Below are 18,283 nucleotides of genomic sequence, written 5' to 3'. Positions count from 1 at the left end.
AATGGCTATAATTCCCTGTGCTGTACAATTTATCCTTGTGCTTATCTATTTTATACATAGTAGTTTGTATATCTTAATCTCTTACCATTATCTTGTCCCTTTCTCACTGGTAACCACTAGTTTGTTTTCTATACCTGTGAGTCTGTTTTATAAATAGTGCTGTTGTGAACATTGGGGTGCATGTATCTTTTTTGTGAGATTTCCTTTTAATGTGATAGATTAGTTCTTCAATTTATGTAGTGTATAAATAAAATTTTATGATTTATTGAGTTTTCCTTTAAAAGGGAAATCTAATATTTTTCTTGTGTCATGACTCTTATGTTTTTATTTACCATTATTTTCATCCTGCTATTTTAAAAATACATTTAAAATAGTACTCCGATGACAGAAGGAAGCAAAAAATTGATCTCGGGGCTTTTGAGCATATACTGCTTCATTTTTCCTGATGGAGAAATCAGGTTCTAAAGTAAGGTTTTGTATTAACCAACTTTGGCTACATATATTAGTCAAATTTACTAGATAATTGCCAACATATGAGATTAATCAGTGACTCATGTTTTTTGGTGATGGATGTCCCTGTTATGAACAGTTTTGGTGATTTGCTGTATTTCCTAACAATGGATTCAGTAACATTTTAATCAGTCTTTTTGTTGTTTTGCAGCTTTAACTGCCTATACTTACCTGACCATTTTTGATCTTTTTAGGTAAGTTTTTAAGACGCTCCTTAATGTTTTTACTTCCTTCCTTCCTTCCTTCCTTACCTACTTACTTACTTACTTACTTATTTACTTATGGCTGTGTTGGGTCTTCACTGCTATGCGCAGGCTTTGTCTAGTTGCGTCAAGTGGGAGCTACTCTTCATTGCGGTGCGAGGGCTTCTCACTGCGGTGGCTTCTCTTGTTGCAGAGCACTGGCTCTAGGCGTGAGGGCTTCAGTAGTTGTGGACTGCAGGCTTAGTTGCTTCATGGCATGTGGGATCCTCCCGGACCAGGGATCAAACCTGTGTCCCCTGCATTGACAGGCAGATTCTTAACCATTGCACCACCAGGGAAGTCCCCTCCTTAGTGTTGTGTTTTTTTAAAAATATATATATTTATTTATTTATTTTTAGCTGCACTGGGTCTTCATTGCTGTGCACGGTCTTTCTCTAGTTGCGGCCAGCGGGGGCTACTCTTTTGTTGTAGTGCGTGGGCTCTCATTGCAGTGGCTTTTCTTGTTGCAGAGCACAGGCTCTAGGTTCACAGGCTTCAGTAGTTGTGGAATGCGGGCTCAGTAGTTGTGGCTCGCAGGCTGTAGCGGGCTTTAGAGCACAGGCTCAGTAGTTGTGGCACATGGGCATAGTTGCTCCATGGCATGTGGGATCTTCCTGGACCAGGGCTTGAACCCGTGTCCCCTGCATTGGCAGGCAGATTCTTAACCACTGCGCCACCAGGAAAGTCCTCTCCTTAATGTTTTGAAGCTAATAAGGAATTTGTTATCAACTGTATATACGTCATTTGAAAAACAGAAAAGAGACCTCCAGAAGGCTTCCCCAGTGTTTTACTCCTGACCTTGATTGTTGGTTAAATGGGTGTTTTTTTTCTATTCATTAAAATGTACATATGTGCTTTATGCACATTTCTGTGCAAATGTCCTATTTTGAATAAAAAGATAAAATTAAACTAAAAAAATGTTTGTTGCACTGAATTTATGAAGTTTACTTAAAGGAAAGTTATCTGTGAAATAAGTAAAATTATCAATGTGGACCATATGTACAAATAATAATTAGAAGATATGCTGAAAGAAAATACCCCATTTATATAGCAACAGAAAAGATAATACCCAGACTTTAGGTTAGGTGCCTACCTGTAGATGAGTCAGCTATGACCAGGGAGCAGGAACACGTAAGAACATACTAGTTCCCACTGTAACCATGTGGATGGGAAAAGAAATGAGGGATATTAATAACTGCAAAGTATATATGTAATTGTGAGCTAGAGAGATGACCTATTGGCTCCTGCTTTGGGGACCTTTCATATTTCCAAAAAAAGGTTGCAGAATGTTTAGACCATATGTCTCCAAGATCCGTGCCATAGAAGTATGTTATAGGGATGTCTTTTTCATCAGTCATATAACTAAATCTTGATTGGTCTAAAACAGATAGTTATTACCTGAATTTCACACTGTAGTAAGTTGTTTTAGAGTGAATCTCCACTATACTTAGAAAGTAACCATAACTTTATCCCATCCAGAATGTTGTCAAGGTGTTATTAATATTTAGTTTAACTTTTAACAGAGATTAAAGTTTATCAAAGTTAAAATGTATTGTATATGCCTAGAATCAAGTAAATTACACTTATTATTACTGTGTCATTTTTTGCAGGCTCAGTTATGGAAACCATTTAGGGCGGATAACTTTCTGAGTAGAGAAATTATGGGTTTAGGTTCTATTAGTTCTATTATTTGTGTCTTAATGGTATATCATAACTTCTTTCAGTTTCTCCCCATGTTAAAACTCACATTAGGGTGCTTATTGTGATTAGATTATAAATTATTAGAATAACTTGTTATTAGTTTAGTCTGCAAACACTATTAACTTTTAGCAACTTAGGTATTCTGAAAGCTAAATTTTTTTCTGTAAATCCTCTAGTTCTAGTTCTAATGCTAAATTTATTTTTCTTTTTACTTAGTTTAATGACATGTTTAATAAGTTACTGGGTAATGATGAGGAAACCTAGCCCTGCCTATTCATTTGGGTAAGTTCAAATTATTTTATTTTCTGCTAACTTATTGCTATTAAAGTAGTAGTTATACCAGGCAGTAAAGAGCTAGCTAGAGTACTTGTAGAAAATAAATGCTGCCTGTTTAGTGGAATAGTACTCAGACAGTGAAAGTAGATAAAAAAGCATCTTCCAAGAGGATTCTAGATAAGGAACATGAATGTTTAAATTTAAATCATATTAAAGTAAAATGTTCACATTAGTTTTTTTTCTATTTTATAAAACAAATCTTACATAAAGTGTTCATTTAAAGTTCTTTAATATTTTGGTAATCTCTTATTTCAGTTAGAGAAAGTACAAAGGATTTTCATGTATGTATCTTCTAGATGTTAAAGTAAGTGGGATATAGTTTAACATTAATGCAGCAGTAGAGATGTATTTTTATCTTAAGACTGGATTTGTGACAGCAATGAACTGACAAAGATTTTGAGATTTCTGTTTCTATAGTTTAGAAATTACTGAAAGTTAGAAAATAATCTTTTATATGAGAGGATTTTAAAAAATGTTAGAAAAAAATGAGTTCTTTTCAGATTCAAGGAAACAACTTGAAAGAAGAATTTAACTTTGGTGAAGAAACTCTTGGACCAAACTTACCTTTCTTCTCCACCATACCATTTATTGGGATTATATTCTTTTGAACAAAACCAGATTTTATTTACTTAAATAATGGGACAAAGTAAACATGAAATTTTAGTACAAAATGAAGTATTTATAAGTGTCAGTGAAATTTGATAGAGTTGGATTGATACGATAATCATTTGTAAAGGCTTTTGGTTGTAAGTGACAGAAATCCAACTCAAACTAATTTGGGGGAAAAATGTTAATTTACCTAACCAAAGTGTGGGAAGACTGAGGTAAACTGATATAGGGACTAGAACACTCAGGACATTGTCTTTCTCTTACCTCAAAAGGCCTGCTTTTCTCTGCATGTCAGATTCAGTTTCTCAGACCACTTTTCTCCACTATTCTGGAATGATAACTTCTAGCAAGACTTTGAACCTTCTCACCTTCATCCTTGAGACGAAAGGATTCCCCAGCTCTAATTCAGAAAATAGTGAGAAAGAACTATTGGTTGGTCCACCTTGGTATGGATGTTAGTCGTTAGATCAGCTACTGTGGCGAGGAGACAAGGTCACATAAGGACAAGACAGCTCCCATTTTGGCCTAGTTGTTTAGAGTGAATAGGAAAAGAGGGAGCAATCAAATATAATTGCAGTCAGTCACATAGCTTGAAGTGTCATCTATATTTAATAATTCCAAAATTCAGTTCTCCAGCACTGAGATTTATCTCATGTCATGTTACCTTCGTGCCAGGTTCACATGGATGTCTAATTCATGTCTTAAATTCAAGCTAGGATTCTTGTTTTCTTCCCCCAAAATCTGTTCCTGTGTAGTTTTTCACATCTTAGCAAATACACCACCACTCAGTTGCTCAAGCAAAATCCTTGATTATTCTCTCATCACCCACATTTATCCATGAGCAGGTTATGTCAAGATAACTTATGAACACATCCAGAATCTGTCCTCGCCCCTGTTTCTATCTCCACTACTACCATCCTAACCAAACTACCTTCATTTCTTGCCTTAACCAATGTCTTGCATCCTAACTGGTCCCCATGCTTCTGCTTTTACCCCCCTTCAGTCCATTCTCCATATAGCAAACAGTGTTTTTTGGGGTTTTTTCTTCAGTTTTTTTTTAAAGTCTAAATCTTGCTATCATTCCACTTCTTAAAACCATCCAGTTGTTTCCTGTCATACTTAGAATAAAATCCTGACTCCTTTCCTCTTTTATGAAGGCCTTATGTGATTTAGACCCAGCCTACTTCTTTTCAAGTTACCACTCTCATGCCCTCTATACCACACTGTCTTTCTTTCTGTAATTTGAACACAACTTATTCCAGCTTTAGGGTCTTTCTACAAATTATTCTATCTCCTGGAAATGCTCTTCACTTGATTCTTTCAAGATAATCCCCGTTTTGTTATTCCAATCTTAATGTCACTAAATGCTAATGTCATTAAGTGACTGGGCCCAATCTAAAATGGATTCTAAAATAGATCACCTAGTTAGTTTCTTGTCACATCAGACTGCTATAATGCTCTGTATAGAACTTATAAATTAATTTTTTAAAATTTATTTAATTAATTTATTTTTGGCTGTGTTATGTCTTCGTTGCTGCATGCAGGTTTTCTCTAGTTGCGGTGAGTGGGAGCTACTCTTCGTTGCGGTGCGTGGGCCTCTCATTGCGGTGGCTTCTCTTGTTGTGGAGCACGGGCTCTAGGCACACGGTCTTCAGTAGTTGTGGCTTGCGGGCTCTAGAGCACAGGCTCAGTAGTTGTGGTGTTCGGACTTGGTTGTCCCACGGTATGCGGGATCTTCCCAGATCAGGGCTCAAACCTGTGTCTCCTGCATTGGCAGGCGGATTCTTAACCACTGCGCCACCAGGGAAGCCCTGGAATTGATTTTTGTGTATGGGTTGAGGTAAAGGTCAAGGCACATTTGTTTCTGTATAGCTGTTCAATTTGATAAAACATTATTTGTTGAAAAAATTTATTCTTTATTGCTTTTGTGTGTTACTTTTTTATTAATCAAGTGACTGTGTATGTGTTTGTCTGTTTCTGGATTCTCTTTTCTCTTCTATTTGGTAGATTTGTCTATCCTTGAATTAGTTCCACACTGTGTCAATTACTGTAGTTTTGAAATCTTGGTTATCTGGTAGTGTAAATCTTCCAGCTTTGTTCTTTCTCAGATTGTCTTTGCTTTCCTTCACCATTTGCATTTCTATACGTACTTTAGTATCAACTTATCAGTTACCACAAATAATGTTGCTGCATTTACATACCGATTTTTTCATACTTTCCTATAACCCACTTTTTTTCATTTCCATCCTTCCATGTCAGTAAATACATTTCTCTTATATTTGTAATGTGTAATGGTCTGTTGTTGATTCCAACATTTTTCTATTACAAACAACAATGTGATAAACGTCCTTTATTATTTTATTATCTCCTGAATATTCTGAATTCTGTACCACCTGGAATTAAATCAACTCATTTGAGGGGAAAAAAACAACTAATGTGATGAACATCGTTAATTATTTTATTATCGTTTCTGAAGATAATTATTTCCTTGAGAAATTTTAAGCATATATACTTAACAGGTGTTGAATGCCATTAAACTATGTGCAGTGGGAGAAACTAAGATAAATTAGACCACAGCCCATGGCCTCCAGCTGATAGCTTAGGGATTATAAGACATATTCAATTAATTGCAATTGTGTGTAGATAGGAGAGGCAGTGTAGTAGTGGTTAAAATCATGAACTCTAGAGCCAGAGTGTCTTGAGTTTGAAAACCTGACTCCTTCACTTGCAAGCCATATGACTAAACAGTTACTTTTCCTCTTTGGGGTTCAGGTTCCTTATCTCTTTTTTTTTTTTTTTAAAGTGGATAAACTAACCCTCATAAGGATTTAGTTGAGGTAATATGTTAAACACTTCAACCAGTGTCTGACCCAAGATGGATCAATTAAGTGCTAGCTGTTATTATAATAATGGTTATTTCTAGAAAATAAAAGCCCTAAGGAGTATATGTTGTACAAATAGGCACTCTTTTTAAAATCTGTGATGTTCATTGTTTATTGTCATTCTAGAAACTGTAGTCTTTTTTAACAACGTTTGGATTATAGTAGGCACATGTATAGTGAGTGAATGAATGTGTTCTAGAGATACTAGTTTGTGAATTGAAAGAATTAGGTTGATTTAATTAATTTTCCTATTTCAGATTTGAAAGATTAGAAGTCCTAGCTGTATTTGCGTCCACAGTCTTGGCACAATTGGGAGCTCTGTTTATATTAAAAGAAAGGTACATTTGTATACAATGTTACTGTCACTGCAAATTCTACCTATGCCACCTTTGGGAATATGAAAGAATCCAGTGAGACACATCTGGTTGGAAGCGTATACAAATAAAATGAGCAGTGCTGGAGTTTTGATAGTACAGTTCCTTCATGTTTCAGACTTTTCTCCCTTCTTTTCACCTTTCTTTTATTACCTTCTTTGATGCTACTAAATTTATTCATAGGTGTGAATGAAAGGAAAGGATTCACACAGACATGTTTTAATGCTTAGTACAAACCCATTGAAACAGGTTTGGTAGAGAAAGATTGAATTACACCTTGAGGATAATTTGTGGGTCTGCTTGTCTCATCACTACTAATAATCAACAGTTGGTTATCATATTTAAAAGTTTTATGAATTTATTAGATTAATTATATATTTAATAAAGTCTTATAATTTTATAATTTGTAGGACTTATTTAATACATTGTTTCCTTCTTTTAGTGCAGAACGCTTTTTGGAGCAGCCTGAGATACACACGTGAGATTCTGCTTTTGACACAACATATAATTAACTATTGAGTTTGATTCCCAGTTATTAATTGATATGTTATTAAATAGTGGTTACTTTGGCCAATATCAGAGTTCAGAGTGTGGTAATATATATTTCATTGATATTTCACAAGCAAAATCCCCAAATCCCAAGACTCCCTCTTTTCACCCTTAACTGTTCCCAAGCCTTTAAATTTTTATACTGAACAGGAAGGCCTTTCTACCCTGATCTTGGGTCCCTCAGTATTTCTAGGCCCGGGTCAATATCCTAAGCCAGCCCCATCTGGTCTTCTTTAATTTAAGATTGGATCCTCCAAGTCTTTTAGTAGCAGCTATAGAAAAGATGGAATTGCTATTACTTACAACATAGTGGCCAACTATGTGGACTTTACCTATTCTGATCAGTTTAATTCAGGACAGTCTGACCCAGCCAGTGGACTGTAAACCAAATACCATTAGCATTTCTAAATGTTTATAACAGCAATTACCTGTAAGAAGATACTGTTAATAAGAGTCTTTTTTTTTTTTTTTGTCCTGTGTAAGATGGAGCAACAGTAGACAGGACATTGGTCATGGGCCTAGAACCAAGTTCAGATTCTGGCTCTGCAAATACTAAACCATTGAAGCAGACCACTCTGCCTTCCCATATCTTAGTCTCTCTACATGCTGAAATTACATTTTGACATTACCAAGAAAAAAATAATCATGAAAGTTGTTTTTTTCAGGGGAAGATTATTAGTTGGTACTTTTGTGGCTCTTTCTTTCAACCTGTTCACAATGCTTTCTATTCGGAATAAACCTTTTGCTTATGTCTCTGAAGGTATGTTTTTATTTACCATTAATAAAAAACCAGTTAATCTCTCATAAAAACAGGTCTTTTGTTTGTTTCATTAATTCATAGATCAGTGAGAAAATATATCCTGAAGAGAAGAGAGGACTACCCCAAAGGTTCTAAAGTCTTTCTCTGAGCAAAAAATTATGAAATGGAATCTAATTATTACAAGCTTTAAAATAACATATTACTTAAAAACAGTCAAAACTGACTTATGTATTTAAATTACATGCAGTAAAAAATTACATTTACCAAATAACATGAATGAGATTTTACATGTATAACCTACCTATAAAAAGTTAACTGCAAGCATTTTAGAAGCATCAATGTACATAGACTAGTTGCTATGCTCATTGCAAATAATTGTATTTTGTTAATTAAGTAAGTTCCCAGCAACTTCTCTTGGGCAATGGTGGGTAGGCATATAAAAGTAGCAAAACTTTATTCCTTTTGATATATTCTTTTATTTTCAAGTCTTTAAAAAATTCATACAGACTTTTCACTCCAGTGGTCTAAATTATTGGCATTTTTCAATAATTTCAGTGTTTTGGAATCCCACTAACCTACAAAGGGTTAACCACTGATGGATGGAGAAGTGAGATAAAAACAAAAGTGGGCTGCGTACACAGACCCACACACCTGTATTTTGAAGCAAAAATAGGTGAGGGTCTCTTTAGGTCTCACTGACTTGAATACCAAGATAACCAAGGAAAGAAAGCTTTCTGAAATACCCATTCAGGTTTAAACAACTTCCTGAGTGTTACAAAGTATGAGTTGTATTTGTATGAGTTAGAGTTTAAGAATTACTGCATGAACTAGAAAATTAAATAATGATATTTTTGATGACCAGAATTTTTTAGAAAAAACTTTATTAGAGTAGTATAATGCTCATTCTAGAAATTCTAAGAAGGTACAGAGGCTTAGAAACTGTATCTGTGAAGATCAGAAAGATACAGGAAGGAAACAGTATTGATAATCTCATGACCCAGAGATAACATCTGTTAACATTTCTATTTTGTTCCTTTAATTTTTTTTCTATGCACATGTATATATTTTTTTACACATTTAGAATTGTATCAATTAACAATTGTATGTTTAGCTTTTTTCAGTTAAAATTATGTCTTGAGTATTGCCTGTCATTAAATACTCTTTGAAAAAATGATTTTTGAAGGCTTGCATAATATTTTGCATGAATATTTTTAAACAGTCTATTGTTATATAGAATAATATATAACCTTTTACAAATAATGCTATAACCACCCTTTTTTGTACCAGATTTCTTGTATGCATTTCCACTTCTTCTTCCCAAAGAAGAAATTATAAATGGGTTAAAAATACACTATTTTTAAAATCTTTGATATATATTGCCAAATTTATTTCTAGAAAGATCATCTAGTTTGTATTTTTATTAGCTGGAAATGAAAGTTCACAGAAACATCAAAATTTATTATACAACATTAGTTGAAGTTTAAGTGGAAAATAATATTGAAAACTTTCTATCTGCCAGGCACTGTGATAAACACTTTACATAGAACCCATTTAATTCTTCCTATAACCATAGGTAAATCATTTTATTGATATTATCCCCATTTTACACTGAGGCCCTGAGAGATTGTCACTTGTCTCAGGCTACACATCTAGTTAAGGGCAGAGCTAGGGTTGAAGCCAGGTATTCTGGCATCAGAGTCTGCTCTTAAACTGCTGTACCAGGCTACTTTTTATATGGCTTACCGATCTTTTTTACATCATGGTACACATAAAAAAATGAGAATTTCTGTAGCACCCTGGGATAAATGTAAGAGGATACTTGAGCCTGGAGGCTACTTGTCCAGGGACAGTAACTGACAGGCGTCTGCATGTAGCCAGATTCCCACCTGCCCTTTCTGAGAGCTGAGCGAGTTAGTAATCGATGTACCTGCAACCCATTCTCAGCACACGGGTTAGGAAGCTTTGCTTTACACTATAATAAGCCTTTAAAACTTCAAATTAATAGTAGCAATGAAATACGTTAAGTTCACTTATTCCTTCAGGTCAGCTGTATATTGCAGTTGAAACTGCTTTTCATTTAGTATCCTAAAGGTACAAAAGAGAAAAAAGTTCTAGATTTGAGGAGTAACGTGATCTTTTGTAATGTTACACAGTCATGACCGAACTTACTTTTTAAATTTAAGAATCAAGTATTTTTGGTAATGGTTTATTCTATATACATAATTTAAGTATTTTCTTTTTAAAGCCGCTAGTACGAGTTGGCTTCAAGAGCATGTTGCAGATCTTAGTCGAAGGTAAGATGTTAATGGGATTTCATGATATACATAACATTAAAGGAATGCCCAAGAAATGCATCTGTCTCAGCATTATTATATATTGCTGAGGTTACTACATGAATCTCACAGATCAGATTCTTATTCTCCCTTTACTTTTTCTTACTTTTTAATTGGTGATACAAAAGAGACCTTTACGAGTGAGAGTTTTGTTCCCAAATTCTCTTTCTTTAAAAGATATATGATACTAAAATACAAGTCATCTTTTATACGACTTTCATCAGTATTACGTAAGTTCTACTAATGAATACTCTTTTTGTTTTTTCATAGCTTGTGTGGAATTATTCCAGGACTTAGCAGTATCTTCCTTCCCCGAATGAATCCATTTGTTTTGATTGATCTTGCTGGAGCATTTGCTCTTTGTATTACTTATATGCTAATTGAAATTAAGTAAGTATTTTTTATTGCTATCAAGTGTGTTTCAATTCCTGGGGCATCAGTAGGATGGCTAGGGATTAAGCTTATATCATGTTTGCTTGTGACCTGTGCAACCTTGGTCAAGTCTTGTCCTCATCTGAAAAATTATGGGGGTTGGATTCAATAAGAAATTTTCACCACAGTCTATAATGCAGGCTGGAAAACTGTTTAAATTCCTTACTGCTGACCTGATGAGTGAAACTGAGAAGAGGAGGGTAAAAGAGAGATGAATCACAGCGACTGTTGCTGAGTGAGGGAAGAGAGGAAGTAGATGTGAATCAACTTTTTAAAAAGCAAGTCTATTAGGAAAGAGACTTTAGCAGCCTTAAGCTTAATTTTATGATGTGTTTTGGTGACTCCCTGCCGTTTTGCACACTCCTAGCATATCACATACAATTATGTTTTTATTTACTACCTCTATGGATTCCTACATTTTTGTTTCTAGCCCAGATCTCTACTGAATTCCAAAAAGCATATCTTCTGTTCATGTCCACCTCAACTGAACCTATTTCCCCCATCCCCAAAACTGCTTTTTCTTGTACTTTGTGTCTCAGTGAATGCTACTACTGTCTATTCCTTTGCATTCTGCTTTTAAATTGTGTTAAAACATACATAAAATAAAATTTACCATTTTAACCATTTCCAAGCATACAGTTCAGTACTTTCACAGGCATTTAGTGCATTCACTTTGTTTTGTAGTCATCATCACGATCCACCTCCAGAACTTTTTCATCTTCCCTAACTGAAACTGTACCCATTAAATAATTACTACCCATTCTACCTCCCCCCAGCCCCTGGCAACCACTATCCTACTTTCTGTCTCTATGAATCTGACTTCTCTAAGTACTTCATATAAATGAAATTATACATATTTGTCCTTTTGTGTCTGGCTTATTTCACTTAGCATAATGCCCTCAAGGTCCATCCATGTCACAAGTGGCAGGATTTCCTTCTTATGGCTGACTAATATTCCATTGTGTATATATTTATGTATGTGTATATGCCACATTTTCTTTTCCATTTATCTGTCAACAGAAACATAAGTTGTTTCCATGTCTTGGCTGTTGTAAACAATAGTCTTGTCGCCTACTCTTGTTTAATCTTTCTTTTTAATGTATCTTTCCCTTCTTCCCACTCTTTTTCCTAAATTGAGGCCTTTATGATCATTTCCTTGGCCTAATTAGAATAGTCGTCTGATCTTATAGTTTTTATTCTCACACATCTTTAGTTATCTGCTATTTTGCTACTGATGTGATCATTAAAAGTTGCAAATCGGAACATAATATTTTCCTGTTTCAAAATTCTCTTTTGTATACTTAAAAAAATTAAAAGTTGTTAACACAGTGAAGCTTCTACCAACCTTACTAGCCATCCGTCTGTCTATATATACTTAACTGTTGATAGTTTCATTGCTGCATCTGGGTTTTCATGCCCTTGCACATGCTGCTTTCACTGTCTGCAGTATCTTGCTCACATCATCTTGCTCATCTTGAAGGCTCAGCTCAAATGTCATTTATTTTTTTCTTTTTTCTTTTTTTGCCACGCCTCGCAGCGTGCGGAACGTCCCCGACCAGGGATCGATCCTGCATGCCCCTCAGTGGAAGCACGGAGTCTTAACCACAGGACCACCAGGGAAACCCCTGTCACCTCTTTTTATATTTAGCCTTTCTGCATTATCCCTACCCCAGTAGGCTTGCCACTCACTCCTTTGTGCATCCATGATACCCTGTAGGAATTCTCCTTTGTACCCAAAGTCCTTTATTATATTTTTCACATGTATGTTTCCTGCCATTTCAAAGGCAGGATCTATGTCTTTACTCATGTTTCTATTCCCAACATATGGGGAAAAAATGAAAAAGAGTACATGATCAGCTTTGTAACCATTGGCATTTTGGTCTGTCTTGTTAATAGAACAGTGAACTACTGATGAGATGTTGCACTTCAGTCACAATGTTGCTATAACAAATTTCTGGAGAATCTCACCTTGTGAAATTCCTGGGGAATTTGAAAAATTTTAATAGTAATTATTGGAGTTACTGTTTACAGCAAAATTGATAGACTCACTGATGAATTCTATTGGTCTTCCTGTATCAGAAATTACTAGTTAAAGGTTTTTATTTGTTGCAGCAAATAAATATATATGAAATATTTATAGTTGACAAGTAGATTGAAAATACATTGTGGGGAAATGCTCACATTATTTTTCTTCATCATCTCTCGTCACACTAATTAACATAATTATTAGATATTTCCCCCTAAACTTTGGCAAGAAAGGATTCTGAAAACCTTTTATTTTACTTTGAGATGCTCTCATTGCCAGTAGTGGCCAGCTGTGGTAAAACAATCCTGTTGCTTTAGATAATTAAAGTTTGGTCCAATGAAGCATATGTTTAAGATTTAGAATTTTTTTTTCTTTTCAGTAATTATTTTGCCGTAGATACTGCATCAGCCATAGCCATTGCTCTGATGACATTTGGCACTATGTATCCCATGAGTGTGTACAGTGGGAAAGTATTACTCCAGGTAAGGGTCTTCTTTCAATATGCATGCTTAAAACTAGCTATGTTCTTTTACCAGATTATAAAACGATATGGGTTCTTCTACCAGATGATGAAATTTTTAGCTACTGGAGGGCTCTGTTGGAAATGAAGCCAAACAATAATCTTTGAAATTTGAATAGTAAGAACCAGATGGTACTTCCCTGGTGGTGCAGTGGTTAAGAATCTGCCTGCCAGTGCAGGGGACTCAGGTTTGAGCCCTGGTCCGGGAAGATCCCACATGCCACGGAGCAGCTAAGCCTGTGCGCCACAACTTTTGAGCCTGCACTCTAGAGCCTGTGCTCTGCAACAAGGGAAGCCACTTTAGTGAGAAGCCCTCGCACCAAAATGAAGAGTAGCTCCCGCTCGCTGCAACTAGAGAAAGCCCACACGCAGCAACAAAGACCCAGCTCAGCCAAAAATAAATAAATAAATAAATTTATTTTTAAAAAAAAAAGAACCAGATGAAGTTCTATTGATGCACAAAATAGGCACAGATCTTCATGTAGTTGTCAGACAAAAGCATAAATGAAAAAATTTTGCCTCTAATAATGTTTCAAGTGAAAACAATATTACTTCAAATCTTTTTTAGATATTCATTTTCCCCTAATAAATGTGCTTTGGCTATTGTATAATCTGGTTATGATTGTTTTCTTATTTTCTGTTCTTGAATTAGTGAGACTTTTAAATTTAAAATGAGAAATCACTACTTATTGAAACAATAGGAACACCTATAGACAAGCACCTGAATAGAAAGGTAGTTTCCCAGGACTAGATGAATGTGTAAGCACTGCTTTTCCTTCTTTCTTTCCCTCATGCCCTTTCTAAAACTTATGGGTTGTATCTCCCTCTCCAGAAGCAGTAATAACAATAAGGTTAGTTTTATAGTGCTATGCCTTATACAAAATTTTACTTTCTTAAAGATTTTTTGTTGATTATTTGGTTCTTTAAGGCTTATTTGGTTCTAGAGATAGCAGCTTTTTTGCAATGTAAAAAATAAGCGTGGGCTGATTCCTGATGCTGCTTTATTAGTGGGTCAATTAAAGCCTTTCTTCCCTAAATCATGATAGGGCACATGTGAAACAAAGCAAAGGCTGGTGTAAAACCCCATATTTTTAGTGTCAGGACTACTGTTGCAAAAGTTTTTTCTATCTCTAGATTCATATTTTATTTTATTTTTTTCCCCAGACAACACCACCCCATGTTATTGGTCAGTTGGACAAACTTATCAGAGAGGTAAGATGGAATAATAAGTTAAATCATTTTAATTTATAATTAGAGAAAGCAAAGAATGGGTACAAATAATTTCAACTCTTTCTAGAAGTTTATTTTAGGGAAGTTTTTGTTCTTTACAATGATACAGTAGGAGACATAACATGTGACAAAAATAGAACAATTTGATGAATTGCGCAGTCTGGAAGCCAGATTCACTTGAAATATTGGGTTGACCAGAAAGTTCATTTGAATTTTTCCATAAGATGTTTTGAAAAACCCAAACGACCTTTTTGGCCAGCCCAATAAATGTAGACGGTAATGGTCTAAAGACCACACTATTTGCTATATAAATGCTGTGATTTTTATGATTTTGTATTCAAACATAGGATTTTGATTAAGTCAGAGGCCACCTTTACATGGTGTTTGCTTCAGCACCTAATATCTTGCTCTGTAGGTTTAGATTTTGTATTGTTATAAAATTCCAACTGTTAACTAATGAAGGAATAAGATAATCAAATTATTTGGATGTTGAGAGTGTTTTAAACTATTGGTTGTCAGTATCACAGAGGCCACTTTGATCAATATAGCTGGCCACTTGCTTCAGCTAGTGGGTTCTGTGCCACGGTATCAATGGGCCACACACTGTATATCTGGCCTTGGAATTTCCTTTTGGCCCACATCCAAATAACATCCTGTATTGTACAGAGATGTGTTAAAAGGGAATCCGGAGAAAGAAATGATTGAGAAGACAAATAAATTCTGATACCACAAGTGCTGGATATAAATACATACTATACTAATAAGATGAAAAGAACTACACACTGTTGAACAAGGTGTGAATGAGGGAAGTAAAGGCCTGATTCTCGAGGGATTGGTGCAGAGAAGAAACTGGAAAAGAAGGCCCTGGCTCAGTACTGAACAAGCAGAAATGGTATCTGGAGTGAATGGTCTGGGACTTCTCTTGGCTAATAAGTGTCTTCAGGCAGGGTTTGGCCATGTCATTTCTAGGCTTACAGCAAATCCATAATGTGACTGAATTGTGTTGGATAGGTCAAGTACAAAAGCCCTATTTCTGTGTTTTTGATTAGGTATCTACCTTGGATGGAGTTTTGGAAGTCCGAAATGAGCATTTTTGGACCCTAGGTTTTGGCTCATTGGTATGCTTTCTATATATTACTTTAGTTTAAACATAGTTTAAAACATAGTTATAAAACAAGTTCATAAACATAGTTTATACTTTTTAAAACGGAAAAAAGTATTTCTTTAAAATTTTTGGAGATCCTTTGATTCACATTTCTGCTCAATAAAGTAAAAAATGTAGATGGATTTAGGAACCTAATTGAGATTAAGGAATGTTTTTCTTCATTCATTTTTTTCCTTTCAAACTAAATGATGTCAATACTGGGCTGTCCAAAAAATAAAAATCCATAGTCATACATTCCTAAATACAAAAATGTTGCAGAAGTAAAATGTGCAATTATTTTCTTTTTTATTACCGTTCTAATTTTGGAGATTTTTGCTGAATATGTTAAAGAGTTATGATAACAGCTGCTTCAGCATAAAATTCCGTGTTTTCTAGTCCAATTTAGACCTGATTACCAAAGAGATTTTGTTATGGCATGATTTTATTCCTGTGTCAGGAATGATGAGGAAAATACAGCAAAGTACCCAGAAAAAAAATTTAAACAACCATAATCCTATTGATGTTTTGGTATTAATACTTGTATACTTACTCTCTTTAGAAAATGAGGTCATGCTGTTTTATAATTTGCTCTTTTCACTTAATATATAATGAACAGTTTTCCATGTTATTAAATACTACTCTTCTACAATATCATTTTAAATAAAAAGGATTTGACTTTTGTAACATAACACAGATTTCAGAGGTAGGCAGATAAGGGTTGGTCCAAAAGCTCAATGATATCACTACTTTGCAGTCTTTAGTTTCAGCCTTATACTCTTTCAGCAGAAAATGGCTGCTTCATCTCTTCCTTCTCCTTCTCTTCCCCTCTCTAGTCATTTTGGATATCTAAAACTCATTCTCTAGTAAATTCTTCAGGAAAGGCCCTTGGGAACAATATTCCCTAAATTTTTGAATGTTGAAAACATTTGTGAACATTATACTTGAAAATCATTTAGCCGGATATAAAATCTTGAGCACATATTTTATTTCCTTGAGTTTCTTAAATATATTACTCCATTTTCCTCTGGCATAAAGCATTATGGTGATAAAACCTGATGATACATAGTCTGATTTTTTTTTCACCTTTATATGTGACTTGATCTTTTTGCTTCTATGCCTAAAAGATTTTTTAAAAATTAATTTGTTTTTTGGCTGCATTGGGTCTTCGTTGCTGCGTGCAGCCTTTCTCTAGTTGTGGCGAGTGGGGGCTTCTCTTGTTGTGGAGCACGGGCTCTAGGCGTGGGGGCTTCAGTGGTTGCAGCACATGGGCTCAGTAGTTGCAGCTCAAGAGCCCTAGAGCACATGGGCTTCAGTAGTTGCAGAACGTGGGCTCAGTAGTTGCAGCTAGCGGGCTCTAGAGTGCAGGCTCAGTAGTTGTGGCACATGGGCTTAGTTGCTCTGCGGCATGTGGGATCTTCCCAGACCAGGGATCGAACCTGTGTCCCCTGCATTGGCAGGTGGATTCTTAACCACTGCGCCACCAGGGAAATCCCTTGCAGTTCACTTTTTAAAAATATATATATTTATTTATTTATTTGGTTGTGCCAGGTCTTGGTTGAGGCAAGCGAGCTCCTTAGTTTAGCTCATGGGCTCCTTAGTTGCAGCACGCATGTGGGATCTAGTTCCCTGACCAGGGATTGAACCCAGGCCCTCCCTGCATTGGGAGCGTGGAGTCCTATCCACTGTGCCACCAGGGAAAGCCCCCTTACAGTTCACTTTTATTCATTCTTTTGATTGTATTGATAGTAACAAACTAGTAGACAAGTGTTTTATTTAGCTGGGTGGCTTATAAACACAGTCATCTCTGATGTTCAGAACTTGGCCATCCAACAGCTACACCAATGTGTTGCCTAATTAAGACAAAGGAAATTAATAAAACAAGCTTTTGAGCTGCCAGGAATAATTGTCACAAAAGCCATAGATTAATGCAAACACCATTATCATAGGACACTGTTCAAGCTCATACTTGGAAAAGGTTTTCACTTATTTTAATTGCTTTGACTTCCATATCAGACTGAAAGAGGAGATACATTATCTTTTATAATTTTGTATAGTGAAAACTGAGATTACCATCTCACAGTGGTAAAGGAAAGGGAGAAATCAAAGATGACTTGATTTGTAGACATGGCTTGTCTTACCTAAAAGTAATAAAATGGAAGTCAAATTCAAGCAGTAAGATATTTTCTTTATCTCATGATTAGCAATAACTCTCATATTAGTGCTCAAGCCATAGATTTAGACCCATTGTAACTAAGCCAACTATTTTGCTAATTTAGGCGCTGTTATAGTTTTTTCTTTTTTTGAAATCTGAGTTTATCTAAAAATCAGCAATGTCTGCTATATATTTTATGTACTATATATTTTTGTTCTGTTTGTTGCTTGTTTTTTTTTTTTTTTTTTTTTTTTTTTTTTTTTTTTTTAATTTTTTTTGCTGTACGCGGGCCTCTCACTGCTGTGGCCTCTCCCGTTGAGGAGCACAGGCTCCGGACGCACAGGCTCCGCGGCATGTGGGATCTTCCCGGACCGGGGCACGAACCCATGTCCCCTGCATTGGCAGGCGGATTCTCAACCACTGCGCCATCAGGGAAGCCCGCTTGTTTTTTTAGTACGTATTTTTATTTTACAAATATACCCC

The 18,283-nt window shown here is 35.4% G+C and overlaps 1 protein-coding gene across 6 annotated transcripts in view; it reads left to right on the top strand.

Moving 5' to 3' along the window:
* SLC30A6 (solute carrier family 30 member 6) overlaps positions 1 to 18,283 on the top strand; it is a 60,275-nt gene that overhangs the window by 8,829 nt on the left and 33,163 nt on the right. For 2 of the 6 annotated variants that reach the window (XR_010835588.1, XM_059078750.2), the window contains exons 4-13: positions 662 to 704; positions 2,670 to 2,735; positions 6,538 to 6,618; positions 7,097 to 7,132; positions 7,869 to 7,963; positions 10,209 to 10,257; positions 10,567 to 10,686; positions 13,134 to 13,236; positions 14,439 to 14,486; positions 15,554 to 15,622. Coding sequence is in view for 5 of the 6 variants with exons in the window: in XM_059078750.2 (XP_058934733.1) it covers positions 662 to 704; positions 2,670 to 2,735; positions 6,538 to 6,618; positions 7,097 to 7,132; positions 7,869 to 7,963; positions 10,209 to 10,257; positions 10,567 to 10,686; positions 13,134 to 13,236; positions 14,439 to 14,486; positions 15,554 to 15,622 (710 nt within the window). In the remaining variant the exon portion in view is untranslated. Of the gene's footprint in view, positions 1 to 661; positions 705 to 2,669; positions 2,736 to 3,044; positions 3,094 to 6,537; positions 6,619 to 7,096; positions 7,133 to 7,868; positions 7,964 to 8,518; positions 8,637 to 10,208; positions 10,258 to 10,566; positions 10,687 to 13,133; positions 13,237 to 14,438; positions 14,487 to 15,553; positions 15,623 to 18,283 lie in introns of those variants that run through there. The other 4 variants (XM_067007864.1, XM_067007865.1, XM_067007862.1 and 1 more) reach the window with 4 other exon arrangements.

Source organism: Kogia breviceps, chromosome 11 (genome assembly GCF_026419965.1).
Source record: "Kogia breviceps isolate mKogBre1 chromosome 11, mKogBre1 haplotype 1, whole genome shotgun sequence".
Taxonomy (NCBI): domain Eukaryota; kingdom Metazoa; phylum Chordata; class Mammalia; order Artiodactyla; family Physeteridae; genus Kogia; species Kogia breviceps.
This window is presented reverse-complemented; position numbering and strand designations above follow the sequence as displayed.